This window comes from Balaenoptera borealis, assembly GCF_965194805.1.
Source record: "Balaenoptera borealis genome assembly, chromosome: 18".
NCBI lineage: Eukaryota > Metazoa > Chordata > Mammalia > Artiodactyla > Balaenopteridae > Balaenoptera > Balaenoptera borealis.
This window is the reverse complement of record NC_138877.1, coordinates 6,949,264-6,965,890: the sequence shown is the minus strand read 5'-3', so window position 1 is coordinate 6,965,890 and position 16,627 is coordinate 6,949,264. Positions and strand designations below refer to the sequence as shown.

The window sequence follows — 16,627 nt, the reverse complement described above, 5'->3', positions numbered from 1 at the left end:
TATCTTTTTTTTATTCCGTCTTTGACTTCTTTAGTGACCCACTGGTTGTTTAGTAGCATACTGTTTAGCCTCCACATGTTTGTGTTTTTTGTTTCTTTTTTTTTTTTTCTTGTAGTTGATTTCTAGTCTCATCCTGTTGTGGTTAGAAAAGTTGCTTGATATGATTTTAATCTCCTTAAATGTATTGTTTTGTGGTCTAGCATATGACCCATTCTAGAGAATGTTCCATGTGTACTTCAAAAGAATTTGTATTCTATAGTTTTTGGATGGGATGTTTTATATATGTATACATGTTAAGTTCATCTGGTCTAATGTATTGTTTAAGGCTAATGTTTCCTTATTTTCTGGATGATCTGTCCAATGATGTAAATGCAGTCCCCTACTATTGTGTTACTATCAATTTCTCCCTTTATGTTTGTTAATATTTATGTATTTAGGTGCTCCCATTTTGGGTGCATATATATTTACAATTGTTATATCTTCTTGTTGGATTGGTCCCTTTATCACTAGGTAAAGCCCTTTGTCTCATGTTACAGTCTGTTTGAAAGTCTATTTTGTCTGATATAAGCATCCCACCACAGATTTCATTTGCACCTTTTCCCATCCCCCACTTTTAGTCTGCGTGTATCTCTTGTAGGCAGCATATATATGGGTCTTGTTTTTTTTATTTGGCCACTCTGTCTTCTGATTGGAGAATTTCCTATGTTTACATTTAAAGTAATTATTGATAGATATGTACCTATTGCCATTTTAATTGTTTTCTGGTCGTTTTCATAGTTCTTTTTGTTCTTCTTCTTTTGCTTTCTTCCCTTGTAATTTGATGACTATCTTTAGTGTTACTTTTTTTTTTTTTTTTTTTTTGGTGTGTGTGGGTGTGTGTGTGTATTATAGATTTTGGGGTTTTGGTTACCATGAGACTTATATACAATAACATGTATATGATTATTTTTTCTCTTAAGTTCAAATGCATTACTACCCTACATTTTTACTCCCCACCCCATGTTTAATGTTTTTGGTGTCATATTTTACATCTTTTTCTGTATCCTTCACTTATTGTGGATATAGGTGATTTTACTACCTTTGTCTTTTAACCTTCCTATTAGCTATATAAGTGGCTGGTCTACTACCTTTACTGTATGTTTGCATTTACCAGTGAGATTTTCCTTTCATAATTTTCATTTTCTAGTTGTGGATTTTTCTTTTCTGCTTAGAGAAGTCCCTTTAACATTTTCTTGTAAAGCCAGTTTAGTGACACCAAACTCTTTAGCTTTTGCTTGTCTGTAAAACTCTTTTATCTCTCTTTCAATTCTGAATGATAACCTTGCCAGGTGGAATATTCTTGGTTGTTAAGTTTTTTCTTTTCATCACTTTGAATATATTGTGTCACTCCCTTCTGGCCTGCACAGTTTCTGTTACAGAGTCAGCTGACAGTCTTATGGGAGTTTCCTTGCACGTAACTAGTTGCTTTTCTCTTGCTGCTTTTAAGATTCTCTATATTTTTTTGCCACTTTAATTATAATGTGTCTTGGTGTGAACCTCTATGGGTTCATCTTGTTTAGGACTCTGTGCTTCCTGGACCTGGATGTCTGTTTCCTTCCCCAGATTAGGAAGGTTTTCATCTATTATTTCTTCAAATAAGTTCTCTGCCTGTTTCTCTCTCTTCTCCTTCTGGTACCCTTGTAATGCAAATGTTAGTATGCTTGATATTGTCTCAGAGGTCTCTTTAAAACTGTCATCATTTTTTAAAACTTTTTTCTGTTCAACTTAGGTGACTTCCACTACTCTGCCTTCCAGATCACTGGTCCATTCCTCTGTATCATCTAAGTTACTATTGATTCCTCCTAGTGTATTTTTTGTTATTGTATTCTTCAGCTCTGTTTGGTTCTTTTTTACATTTTCTAACTCTTTGTTGAAAATCTATGTTAATAATTCTTCTCTCCAGTTTGTTGAGTATCTTTAAGATCATTACCTTGAACTCTGTATCAGGAAGGTTGTTTATCTCCACTTCATTTAGTTTTTTCTGAGGTTCTCATTCCTTCTCCTGGAACATATTCCTCTGTCTCCTCATTTTGCCCAATTCTCGGTGTTTATTTCTATGTTACATAGGTCAGCCACTTTCCTAATCTTGGAGAAGTGTTCCTATGTTGGAGATGTTCTATGGGGTTCAGCAGCATGCTCCCCTCTGGTCACCAGAGCTTTATGCTCTAGGGAGGCTGTGTGTGCCCCTCTCTTGTGGCAAGACTGACTACCGTGGGTGCACTGGCAGTGGGGCTGGACCCTGACCCATGTGGTTGCGAGGTTGTGCCTTATGCAGTGGCTTCTACCTGCCAGAGGGCAGGGTAGGCTTCCCATGTGGTTGGGTATTTGACCCAGGGGGGCACACGGTTGCTGCTGGCCCACTGATAGGTGGGACCAGGTCCCTGGCACTAACAGGACGTGAGAATTCCAAAATGGAGCTTCACGATGCTGGTGTTATTGTGGTAAAACAAGTGCCCCAAAATGGATGCTGCCAGCATCTCTCCGCAGGGGGAGTCCCAGCTGCCTCCTGCCTCCTTGGATCCAAGATCAGCAAGCAGGTCTGACCCTTTGTCCTTTCAAATTAACGTCTGCACTGGGAGTCAGATTGCATTTACCCTTTCAGAGTGAAGTCTGTCTCCTGTAGCCCTCTGGCTCTTCTGAACATAAGCCCCATCGGTTTTCGAAGCCAGATGTTCCAGGGGCTCATTTTCCTGGTGGAGGACCCCCAGGCTGGGGAGTCCAATGGGCTCAAACCCCTTGCTCCTTGGGGAGGATCTCTATAATTGTGATATTCCTCCCACTTTCTCACCAACCTGGGGGTGTAGGTCCTGATATACTGTATCTCTGTCCTTCCTACCCGACTCGTGCTTCCTTCTTTATGTTTTTAATTGTGGAAAATCTTTTCTGTTAGTCTTCAGGTTGTTTCCATAGACAGCTGCTCTGTAAACAGTTGTCATTTGGGCATGCCCATGGGAGGAGGTGAGTTCAGGGACTTTCTCCTCTGCCATCTTGGCCACTGCCCCCACCAAGGTATGGGTTCTTAATTAAGGATTTGCTGTACTTGAAGGAACCTGAATTTCAACTTTGAAATCATGAGCTAAATAAGTTCAATGAAGTATCACATTTTTGGTTTAGCTTTATTGAAATATCAAGTCAAAATTTGGTTAAACTTAGATTCAGCAATTGTAGACTCCAGTGGAAGATTATACACTATACAGTCTTTCAGCTTTTCAAAAGTAATCTACTTGTTCAGACAATTTTCTACATTCTTGAAATGTCTGCATTCAAAGGAGTAACAAAATGCAGGAAAGCACTGGGTTATATTTATGTGTACTCCTGAAAGAGGGATAAAACCCACTGCAAAAAGAAAAATTAATAAAAAAGGATAAGCCTATCATTTATATTTTGTACAGAGGGTAGGACTGAAGAGACGTGTCTAGTGAAAGAGCCATCCCATGATGTGCCAAACAGTGCTCAGTTATTTGCCAACCCACCCAACACTTTGAGACAATAAAACCCACAAATTCCTTTATTCACATATATTATTTTAAAAAGTAACACAAAACTACATTATAGTCCATTAAGTATGTTTATATCTTTTATTGTGAATTTTATCATTTTAGTGCTAATAAAATTAATTTTAATCAGGCACCAACCTGTGAAGTATCTCTTAAACCCCCAAAATACTAAACTAATTCCTTAAAAAAAAACCCCACAGCATCTGAAAGAAAAAATGCCTAACTGAAGAGTCTGGCACCTAGGCAAAGTATCTCAGAGGAACCTGCAATTTACTCTTATGAAGGAACCCAAATCATCCCAACTCCAGGCACACACTGTAGTTTGCAGAGACTACTAGCAAAGTTTCCAGCACTGAGGTACACGGGAAGAATTAACTGATGCTAATGAATGTTATTACTATAAAGGTGAAAGCAAGCATATGAATCAAAGGTTCTCATCCCTGGAGAGCTTTTCAAAAGTAGACTTCCTGACTCGTCATTCTGGAATTTCTAAGATTCAGACCCTGACACCAAAATCTTTTCACAAGATTTCCAGGTGATTTTACACGCACCCAGGGATAAGGATCATGGGTGTAAACACAAAGAAGGTAAAAGAAGAGAAGGAGAGGGGGGAAACATGAAGACCTTCAGAGAATAAGCACTAATCATGATTACCAATTTCTGTGTTTAAAGTATCAGCTTTTCCACTTAAACTATGTTCATTAATTTCATAGTACCTTCTACTGGTCAGGAAGAGTATCTACTATTCCTAAAACTAAGGTACAGAAATCTCCAACTTTGTTAATTAGTTGAAAGAGAACACATTTAGAAACAATCAATTAGTGAACCTTCGTTATTTCTATATTTTCTCATAATTTAAGTGTAAAGTGGGTTGGCAAATACTGTGTTGGCAAAGACAGTTTTAAACTCAACCTCAACGGTCAGGAGCACTTTTTACCGTAGGATGTTTAGCAGCATCCCTGGAGTCCTTGCACTAGATGCCAGCTGGAAACCCTCCCCAAAGTTGTGACAACCAGAAATTTCTCTAGACATTGTTAAATGAAACATTGCCTTCAGTCATAAATCAGTGACTTAGACAATAAAAATACTCCTGAGAAATTGATAATCTTTAATTTTTGTATACTAGGTCCATAAAAAAATACCTTATTAAGAAAGAACCACTGGGGCTTCCCTGGTGGCGCAGTGGTTGAGAATCTGCCTGCCAATGCAGGGGACACGGGTTCGAGCCCTTGTCTGGGAAGATCCCACATGCCGCGGAGCAACTAGGCCCGTGAGCCACAACTACTGAGCCTGCGTGTCTGGAGCCTGTGCTCCGCAACAAGAGAGGCCGCCATAATGAGAGGACCACGCACCACGATGAAGAGTGGCCCCCGCTTGCCACAACTAGAGAAATAGCCCTTGCACAGAAACGAAGACCCAACACAGCCAAAAAATAAAAAAATAGAAAAGAAAGAACCACCATAGGGAAGATTTATTTTTAAATAAACTATTATGGAATTTGTTCATGAATAGTTGTGTGTGTACATGAATGTTCTTTTTTTTTTTAATTTAAGCATCTTATGATATATTAATCTATGCAGTACTACAGTTTAATTGACATCTGCTGATTGTTTTATTTAACTTTTCACTTTAAAGACAAGACCAAAATCAAAACCTCTGAACTTACACTTTTCAACCTGAAAGAATCAAAGAATGTAGTTATAATTCTAAAGTAGCAACAATGAAGCAAGTGTTATTCTTATGGGTATTAATGGACTATACTGAAACAAGGTAAAATATAATACTCTTATTTTGTACTTACTTTGAAATGCTGCCACTGAACAGATGTTTATTCTGAAAGATGCTATGAAGTTTGCACACTCAAATACCAATAATGGTTATTCAAAATTAAATTTATGAAATAACTAGAAAATAGGCTGAATTGGAACCTGTGCATAGTTTCATGACATTAATTAGCAACATTTTTTTAAAGACATAGAAGGCTATTGTTTTAATATAAATTAGAAGTTTTAAAACCATCTCCCTTTAGTGCCTTCAATTATCACATAAACCAAAGACCCAAATAATTTCAAATGATCACAGATACCACTTAGGCAAAAATTCTCATGTGTCAGTACTTTTAATGTTGTGCACGTCAAATTATAGTAAAAAACAACTATAAACAAGATGCAGCCCCTCTATTTCCATGAACAGCACAGTGCATTACAGTAAACCGAGCTTATATTCAACCATCAAATGTGGTTCTCCCATTAGTTCACTTTGTGACGGGTCTGAAAACAAACAAAAACAAACATATTAAAGAACTGGACACTTAAAATGGGTGCATTCTACTGTATGTCAAGTATACCTCAATTCAGGTGATTGTAAAAGAAAATATAGATTGAATAAATTCTTTTTCAAAGTTCTTAAGTTTTCCAGTGCTTTCCAGTTGACTCTAGGAACGATCTCTAAGAGATTAAACAATCCGTAATCTAATTTGCAAAACCCATTTTATTTCTATCACACTGTGCTCTGTTGCAAATACATATATACACAAACCAGAATTCTAGAGCAAGAAAACCTTAAAAATCTTCACTCTCTTGTCTGTATTGATGAGTCAGACAAAAGTCTTACTTTAACTGCAATAATGCACCTAAGAGTTTTTAAAATGAATAACAACATTAAGCTTCCTACAAACAAACAAAGCCTCTTCTCCTCCACACAGGACAAGAAACAGAATAAATACCCAACGAAATAAACTGTAAAATCAGTTTGTAAAAATAAATAATCATTAAAATAATGATTACCAAGAGTAACAGATCAATTTGGATGTTTCCTCATTGGATCTCCTAAGAGACTGGAGATTACTGCGTCACATTAGTTCAGCAATCTCTACTCTTGACATTTGTCACACAACAAAGTAACCTTAGCAACAACTGATACTGTTACAATTATTAATAGAGTAAATGGCTATGTATACAACAGGCATCCAAAACCCAAATTAAGAAAAAGTATGTCCGCACATGAGTACAAAGAACAAAGATGTTTGCTGCAGCACTGTTTTGTGTTAATAAGAGAGAAGACTCAATACATGTATTGATGCAGCACACCTACTACCGTAAGACAGACATAGTATGATACCAATTGTGATAAAAAAATATACACAAAGCAACGCCAGATATTTTCTGATTATATATATTTGTACGAAGACACACAGAAAAAAGTCTGGAAGGACATACACTAACTAAAAGCAGCAAGCAGCAGGCAAATAGGGAAGGAGGGAGAGAAATGGGTTTGGGGTAAACATGGAGGACTTGAGTCTCAGCTGTAATGTTTTCCATTTTAAAACAAAGAATATCCTTATTTATATAATAACAACTTTCCTTTTAAACTCTCCTTTTTAAAGCTTTTGACTTCAGTAAAATACGTGCTTATTAAATAAATCACTTGCACCAGAAGACAGCACACCATGTAAGCAAGGCCCTGGCCCGTGAGACTCCCAGGGAGGACCGGGCCTCTTGGTCAGTCTCAGTTCCCTCATCTTAAAGTGACAGAACTAGAGAAAACGGAAGGCCGCTTTCAGCATTAAGAAATAGTCCAGTTGTGACTTTCTTACTGCCTTCCTCACATTCTCTTCCCTTCCTTAAAATATAATGTGCAGATTTTTCTTGGCCAAGCACTTCTCTGATGAGCAAGCAAACAAAACCCTGATCACCTCCAACACTTTAAAAAATGTAAATTGGAGAATTATGCAGATTTTCATCACAGTTGACTAGTCTTCATATCACGCTTAGATTAACACACTACTCCCTCATTACAGACTTTAAAATTCCTTCTGGGTCAAATGTGATGAGGAGAGTGTGGTGAGCAACAGCTTTCAACACTCACCATGGATTAAGCACCTTATGAGGCACTGGAGACACAAGAGTTAACAAGACAAAGTCCCCAGCTCTCATGAGGCCTGTATTTATGTTGAGGAAAACAAATAAGAAACAAGAAAGATACTGAAACAGTGAGAAGCGAAGAATGCAAATGAGGTGGCAGGGTGGCGGGGACTGCTCTAGACTGGGCAGTCTCTGAAGGAGTGACATTTCAACTGGGATCTGAAGAGCGAGGGCAGAAGTGTTCTAAGCAGAAGGAACAGCTACGGCAAGGCCCGAAGGTGAAGCCATAAACTGTCCACGAATCACACAGTCACAGTCCCCACAAGGGGACGCTACCCGAAGTGCAGCACAGTGACCTCATCCTGACAAAAACCACCCGCCTAAACAGAGGATCGTTCCAGTTCTTAGCTGCCTTAGAGATGCAAGGAATGAATATATAAAGATGTCCACAAGACAGCTAGTCAGCTTTCTAAATCTGAAATTCTATCACACGTCACAGCTTAAAATCACTCAATGGGTATGGACACCAAGGGGGGAATGTCGGAACGGGGGCGGGGGGTGGTGGTGGTGGGATGAACTGGGAGACTGGGATTGACACATATACACTAATATGCATAAAATAGATAACGAATAAGAACCTGCTGTTTAAAAAAATAAAATTCAAAAATAAAGATTATAAACTGAAAAAAAAAAAAGAGCTGAAGAAAAAAATAAAATAAAGTTACAGTCTTCAGATGTCAAAAGAAAAAAAAAATCACTCAATGGCTTTCTGTTGCATTCTGAATAAACTTTTTATGGTCTGCAAGGCTCCGGCTCCTCTGTACCTGCCTGACTTTTCAACCTCACCTTATTCTACTTTCCACTTCCCTCAAAACACTCCAGCTGCATAGGCCTTCTTAACATGTTCTTATGTGTGTTGAGAGACAGTTCTCTAGAAGCCTTTCTTGATTCCGCAAGTCTTGGAAGCAGAGGCACTGTCTGCCTTTGTTCTGGACTCTCTTTCCAAGGCTGTTTCTAAAGAGATCGTGTTGCCCTTGGGGCACAGAACAGGCAGGCTGACTGCCCATTATAAGATTCAGGTGCCCTGAACAGGGGGTTCCCCTTACTGTAACAAAATACACTCTATATGCAGGTTTCATCTAACCCTCTTCTTGCTGCCCTGTGGGAACTGGGGCTCAGGGACCCAAGAGAAAAGCTGCTGCTCTGGCTTCTGCCACTGCTGTGAATAACAAACTGCTCTTTGTCTCGAGGAGTCGGTCTCTGCCAGCATCCATGAAACCACAGAGGGCTAACTTGTGAGCTTTTAAGTGAAATAAACCCTTCAGAGCGCTTCGGCTGTTCTCAGGTAAGAGACCCTGGACATACAGCTTCTTCTGTCTGAAATACTCTTCCCTCTACTTTTAGCTCAACTAATTCATGTATCTTTCAGGAATCAATTTATATGTCATATTCCCAGAGGTGCCTGACCCTCCTACCCAACAACAAACTATACACCTACCCTTTTTATTCCTAGAATTTAATCACTGTTTGTAACTACATGTTTGTGTTTTATCTGTTAATGTTTACCTCCCCCATTAGAAAGCACAGATGTTTTGTTTTTTTCACCATCATATATTCAAAGCCTAGCCCAGTGCCTGACATATAACAATTATTTTACTGACTGAATAAATGCTCAGTAAGTCCCTCTCCCTTTTTTATCACATGACTTTACAGAGGCTGATTTTTAAATGAGTGCATTTTTATAACTAAAAGATAATTATAAACCCGGGCTATCACCTTACTAATTTTAAATGAGGTCTAAATTCAATGTAAACGCTTAGGAACTCCAGGTTTTCCTGCATTCAGAAAGTCCCCTTGAGGAAGATTCTCAAAGAGGAGGCTCATGAGACTTCCGCTGCGTCCACAGCATCTCGTTACTGGACATTAGCAGCCAAGCATAAGTAATACAATTTAATCCTGTTGGGTTTTTCCATTTCTCCTAAACTGCTGAGGCATAATGAACAGAGGTAATACTGGACAGAATTGTATTTGTTTGCCTTCCTCAGAACCAGAAAAAAATAACGGATGCTCCATGTATTGCTCTTACTTAAAAGTCATTTATGTCATACATAATATAATCATCCAGATAATTCTGTTAAAAATGACAGACTCGTCTTTACTATTCACCATCTATAGAAACACAACAATTACTTAGCAGGACAGGGTGGGTATTTTTTAAAGAAAACTCTGATCTTATTTTTTCTAGTTGTTTTTAAAACTAGCCACATCCCACAAACGTTCTGAAGAGTGCAACAACAATCCTTGGTTAAGCTACCCTATGAATATTGTATTGGACTCACACATCAGACTTTATCCTCAGGATATGAAAGGAATGACTGTCATTAGTTGACCGAAATGACTATAATCTCAGAACTCCATAAATAATTTTCACTTTTAAAACCAGTTAAAGAACAGTTATTACCATTAAATTTTATCTTATTTCATTGAATAAACACAAATGAATTCAATCAGCTATAAACTCCAGGAGGAAAAAGACGCTGTATGTTTCATCTGCTGCTGTTGTCTTGTACATTACTGGGGCTCTATAAAAAGGTATGGAATGACACTTACCATTAAGAATATCTTCAAATCCAATAGTCTCATCATTACCCCTCAAAATATCCAATGCAAGGTTTGAGCTTGGAAGAAATGGAAGACGCTGAACCTTCAGGAAAAGTATAAAAAGGCAAAATTAGAAAAAACCAAGGGGAAAAAATATACATGACCAAATTTCACATTCTTCATTCTTTATTTGTAAAATTCACAAAACTAAGTAACATATCAATTTAACCAATGTGGGTTAATCAATTTAACACGCAAGTTCACATTTAAGACCCAAACCAAAATTTTAAAAATTCCTCAACACTTTACGCAAAATATATACACTGAAACTGAATGCATTTTACTAACACTTAATAATCCCATCAGGTTTGCTCATATTTGAGGGCTTTGCTTCTGTCCAGGAAAACCAAAGCACATACCATGTGATGAAATGCAAAATCCTAGAGCCTAACACCATTCTTTGTTCCTAATAAACGTGGGATGATCAAATTCCTGAAGAAATTCCAACTCAGTGAGAGCATTATTCTATTTAGTAAACCAATTATTCATTTTTTATGTTGTTCTGTATTGCTCACACAAACGTTTAAGTTATGACCCTTTAAAACAGTACTGATAGAGACTTCCCTGGTGGCACAGTGGTTAAGAATCCGCCTGCCAATGCAAGGGGCACGGGTTTGATCCCTGGTCTGGGAAGATCCCACATGCCGCGGAGCAACTAAGCCCGTGTGCCACAACTACTGAGCCCGCGCTCTAGAGCCCACAAGCCACAACTACTGAGCCTGCGTGCCATAACTGCTGAAGCCAGCATGCCTAGAGCCCGTGCTCTGCAACAAGAGAAGCCACCGCAATGAGAAGCCCACGCACCGCAACGAAGAGTAGCCCCCACTTGCCACAACTAGAGAAAGCCCATGCAGCAACGAAGACCTAACGCAGCCAAAAATAAACTAATTAATTAATTTAAAAAAACCAAAAAACAGTAGTGGTAACGAAAAATGAAGATCAAAGTCACCTGTGGGACTTTAAAAACCACAATGCCATTGTGAACTAATGTTATGTACTTTTTTCAATTATTAAATACATATACTGCAGACTAGTATCTAAGTACAGTGGAGAATGCATGGGCTGTAGAGTCAGAGAGATCTGGATTCAAATTCTGCTTTTATTACTTACTTAGGCTTTGCCTAAGTTACCTGACTTGTCTCACCCTGTTTCCGTATCTGTGAACTAGGATAGTAGCACCTTCCTCTCAAACCTGTAGCATGATGCAGTGTAAAGTATACATATATAGTCACTGGCACATAGCTTGTACCCAACAAACTTTAATGTAGCCAAACCAAATTTTCAGTTTTTCTGTTCTTTGTTAGTTGTACAGCAATCATTGGAATCAATGTAGTGTGATGTGACAGAATCCAGAGCACAGATGGGGGGACAGTTCTTACACACCTGGAAGGACATTTCTGAAGATCTTCTTCCTAAGCAACAGGTATATTCAGCAATATACAACCTGCCTACTAGATACCTCCACCTGGATATTCCTAGAGGCATCTCAGATTCAATGTAACCTCCCAAAGCAGAAAAACATGAAAGTGAACACAGGTAAGTTGTCAGACACTGAGCCTATAATTTAAAGGAGTTTTCCATTTCAGAGCTTCTTTTCTCTATGAAGCAGAAATCAAGGTCATATCCTAAAAGGGGGAAAGTAGGATAGGTTGTAGGGGAGAAGAGAAGGTAAGGTTTGTACAGCTGTTTGTACAGCTGATATCAACACACAGGTGGGATGCATACAAACTGACATTCATAAACCCACCTGCTGCACTGCCTTGAATTCCATTTGTAGTTTTAATGGAGCAAATAGACCCTGGATGTTTCTCAGTGTGGAAAAGTTCATTTTATCTTGGTTGAGCTGGAACTACAAAGACAACAATGTAATTTTAAATGTTACACTCAACATTCTGCTTTCAAAACAGTTAGCACTGATACGCATGTGACACAATACTCAGAGGAAGGATTTCAATATCCATTAACTGAAATAAAAACGAAGTATTTTTACTGATTTCTTTGACAAATTTTAGAATATGTATGTCTATATTTTACCTGGCATGCAGGTGCCCTTCACTGGTGTAAAATTACCACCTAAAATTTAGATTTACAGAACTAATACATTAAGGGAATGTTTTTCATATTTCAAAAGTGTATTTACAAAGCATAATCATATTTTGATTATGATTATGCAAGCAAACAAAACCCTGATCACCTCTAGCTTTTGATTAGAATTACTGCAAAACTGGTAGAGCAAAGAAAACGTATAAATAACCTCAGATCCAGAAACAGTTTGATACAGGACAATAATTAATAAGAAATTTCTAAGTATGAAAGTATCTACTTCAAAGGATTTCATCAAAGAAATAATCAGACCCATTATATGGTCCTGTTAATTAAACTACAATGCTTAAACTCCACCTTTTTGAGTAATTGGGTCTGGGGGGAAAAAAGAAACCCAAACTCTGAAGTCTGTCCAATTTGTCTTGGGTACTAATAAGCAATTTTATTCTGGAATCATACTTTTACTAAGCACTGATACTACTTCTAAAAAACAAGTTAGGTTTACCCCATCTAAATATGTATAATTTATCTTTTGAACCCAAATGCAGAACTTCACATTCACCTCTTTGTTTTTCTTGAAGTTCTGGCCTAGTCTTTTGGTCTATTGGGTCATCTATGATGTAGTTCACTTATTCATCAAAACGAGCTATCCTTATCAGCTTTTTCTCCCATAAACCTGATTTATATGTTTCCTATGGCTAATCTGAAGTCTCTGAAAAACAACCTTCTCAAGTCATCTTCTGAGCATGAAACCAGAATGCAGCAAAAGCAGCCAGGGGCCCCTTTATTTTCTCGTCTAATTTGAACTTCAATTTCATCATCAAATTATTTGTTCTACTCTTTCTTAACGAAAAATCTTTCCCCTTGCTGAAGAGGGGGGAAACAAAACAAAACAAGAAAAACGGAATAGGTCGGCTTCCTGTTAACTGGGTAACACTGCACCATCATCCCCAAGTAGTAAGACACCTCCTGCTCCTTGCTCTGAATGCGTTATTTAGAAACCCTTTAGGTGGTCTTTAGGACATCTGTACAAGCTATACCCTCTGGGGAATAACCTTTCCCCACCTATTTATCTGGTTAATACTGTTCTAAAACTGTTCAAATGCCCTCTTCTAGACAGCTTTCCACAGGTGGTTGCTCCATCCCTGGTCCTCTACAACACTTTATGAAGCCCCTATCCACTGCTTATCCTCCCATGAAATTTGCAGCCCCTTAAGGATGGGGACTACGTCATATTCACCTGTGCACCTACTGTGCCCAGCAGTAACCTGGAGATGCAGGGTCTGAAAAAGAGATCAAGGCTAGAGATACGGGCTTGGGAAGATCAACAGCAAAAATGGCAGGGGAAAAATATAAAAGAAAATGGGATCATCAAAGGAGAACATATGAAAGGAATGGAAAGGTGGACTAACCTCTAGAAATGTCTATAAAAAAGACAAAGAAGAATGTGTAGAAAGGGAGCTTTAGTGAAGCAATACAATGATAACTCAAAGATTAGGATATTGAAAACAAGGCCTCAAGTTCTTCATGGTTAAATGCTCAACACCAGAAGTGTCTTAATCAGGTATTATTAAAAATATTTTTCTGCTAGACGATAAAAATAAAAACACAGGTAACATACTTACATTTTTTTCTGATAATTCAAGAGGATGACTGGGCAGAAGTTCATTTTTCACATAAGAAAAACTGAAAATAAACATTTAAGATGGAGATTATATATTACTGAATACCTAGAGCTCAAAATCACATCTATCACTGTTGTAGTATAAATAAATGGCACAAGGGAGTTTTGGGGGAATGAGTAACCTGTTCTGTACCCTGAGTGTGGTGGTGGTGGTTCTGGGAATTAACACATGTTTTAAAATTCATAGAACTATACACCAAAAGGAAGACAAGAAGTCAAATTTACTGAATATTGTTTTAAATGCATCTATTATAGACACTGGTGGTCAAGACTTCAACTCACTGGGGAGAACTCCCCCAAAAATGGTGCTAAATGATGCCCTGTATCTAGAAGAAATTTAATAAAGTATGTTTAATACTATTACTCTGATGACATGATTCTTGTATTATATAAAATATCTAAGCCTCTTTTGTTCAGATCTAATGCATATTCAATAGTTAATATATTTTTGGTAAACACATGTTGAACAATCTGTTTGACATTTACCAAACACCTACTATGTATAAAGTACCATATTAGGTGATATACAGCTAAAACCAGGCCGCTGGTCTTTATCACCCTAGATATATAAAGATGACTATCTCATTGTCCAAACCAGGATCTGAGAGCTGAAGGAAACCTTAGAAATCCTGCAACAATCGTTTACTGAATACTATCTTTGTACAGAACATTATCCGCAAAGTGGAATTTGATAATGGCTCTGCTCATGGCAATCTTACAGTCTAACTGGGAAGAAAAAGAAGCATTTCATGTGAAAACAACAACAAAAAAAAACAAATCACCCGCATTGGTTACTGGCTAGCTTATAAATCTGATTATACTATACTATTGCCAATTCCAAAGGCAATATAGTGCATCTTTTACTACAGAATGAAAAGACAATAATAAGGTATTATGTCTGCTCCCAGAGACCAATATTAAAATGATAGTCTAAGACAGTAAGACTAAACACCTTAAAATTAGATATAAAATTCAAAAATTCAAAACACAGTACATACACAGGGGGGAGGAAAGCATTATCCTTATTTGATTAAGCAGAAAAACAATCTGCCAAGGAAAAGGACCAGTACTAGAAATTCAGACCCAAACATATAGAAAAATAAAGAAAATCGAGGGAAGGGGTATAACTGTACTGAAGCTAGAAAAGAAAAATAAGAGCAGCTAAGACTTACCCAGTGCTTACTAATGCCATGTACTGGTCTAAGTATTTTCCATGTGCTAGCTCATTCAAAATAACATATATGCTATTACTAGCCTTATTTCACAGGTGTGGACACTGAGACGTAGAACAATTAACTAACCTGCCCACAGGCACACATCTAGTAAATGGCGGAGCCAGGACCAAAACCCAGAGTCCACGCTCTTTACTGCTATGTTCTAGTGTCTCCCAAAGAAAAGTCAATTACTCCAGTAGTTAATAAGATAAAGAGACAAATGGCTCTCCAAGTTATCAGCAGCACAAAGAAGAATCCTACCAAATCATGCTACTGGGTAACATCTCCTAGGAAGACGCCCTCTCCTGGGAACCTACTACTCTGATAAGATGCTTCTTCCACTATAGAACACACCCAATCCTACCCTCCCCCTCCTCCCCTAGTCTAAAGTGTATTACTTGCTACCTCCTAAATTAAATATACATTTATGGCCTATCAAAATATTTAAAGAATACTGTGAGAAATAATTCACATTTTATCATAACAAAGTCAAAGTCACAATTCCCCCATATACCCTTTTCGAAGAAGATCATGACTTTCAAAAGGTGCACTTGCTGAAAGTTCAGTAACTGGAATACTGTCCTTTAGCTGAGATCCAAGTCCTCTGGCATTCTACAACACAAAGGGAAAACACTATTAAATATAAACAGTTCAAAAAAACACTGAACATCTATGTAAAAAACACTGTTTAAGCACTGGAAAGAAAAGATAAGGTCTTTGCCCTCAAAGGGCCCAGTCTAGACAAGTACCATGAACCTTAGCATTATAGTAGAGGAATATACATGGTTCAGTGAATAAAATCGAATTTGGGGTAGGAAGGATTCCTGAGTTGATCTCTGAGTGTTGTCAGACTGAAAGGCATTCAAGTAAAAAAAGAACATGGGTAAAAGTATAAAAATATAAATGAACAAGCTACAAGTAGTTTGAGATGACCAGCTAACTACATGTCTGAGTAGAGCAGTAAAGGCTGGCAAAAAGAAAAAATGAAAAGGCTTAAATATGCAAAGAAACTTCTGTTTTATTCTGAAATAGAGAGCCTCTGAAGGGTTATGGCATGATCAGATTTACTTTCATTGGAAAGATCCCTCCCTTAGGTTAGAATGATTGGCACAGAATGAAAAATGTTGCGGGCAGAATCTTGGGGAATACCATTCCTTATGGACAAGGAAGAACAAGGAAAATGGGATTAAGAACAGAGAGAACAACTAGAAGAGAGTAGTCACAGAAGCTAAGAAAAAAAGGGAATTTCGAAAGTATTTGGTTCCCATAAGAGGGTACTACCTATGAAAAACGAATGTATCTAATCAGGATGGTATAAATAAAAAGAAATAAAAACAAAGACTCACGGTATATTTGGTACCGCTGCATTGTCACCCTACTCATTTATGCTATAATTTAATCACCAAATATTTATTAAATATCTACTATGTGGCAGGTTCTCTACTAGATACTGAAGATACATATCTGTCTTCCAGGGCTTAATCTAATGAAGATACAGTAAACATGCAATTAAAATGTAATACATGTTACCATAGATAAAACACAAGATGCTGAGTTTAAGTTACTAGTTGCTGAAATACATCATCCCTGCTATTCTGCAGGAAAATGTAAAACAGCTGCAGGTAG

The 16,627-nt window shown here is 37.7% G+C and overlaps 1 protein-coding gene across 1 annotated transcript in view; it reads right to left on the bottom strand.

Moving 5' to 3' along the window:
- Window positions 1–5,636: 5,636 nt before the first annotated feature.
- POMP (proteasome maturation protein) overlaps window positions 5,637–16,627 on the bottom strand; it is a 12,720-nt gene continuing 1,729 nt past the window's right edge. The window contains exons 2-6 of the mRNA XM_082365142.1: window positions 15,516–15,613; window positions 13,729–13,789; window positions 11,808–11,909; window positions 10,010–10,103; window positions 5,637–5,806 (exon numbers count right to left, since the gene is read on the bottom strand). Of these exons, the coding sequence (XP_082221268.1) occupies window positions 5,739–5,806; window positions 10,010–10,103; window positions 11,808–11,909; window positions 13,729–13,789; window positions 15,516–15,613 (423 nt within the window). The 3' untranslated portion in view covers window positions 5,637–5,738. The remainder of the gene's footprint in view (window positions 5,807–10,009; window positions 10,104–11,807; window positions 11,910–13,728; window positions 13,790–15,515; window positions 15,614–16,627) is intronic.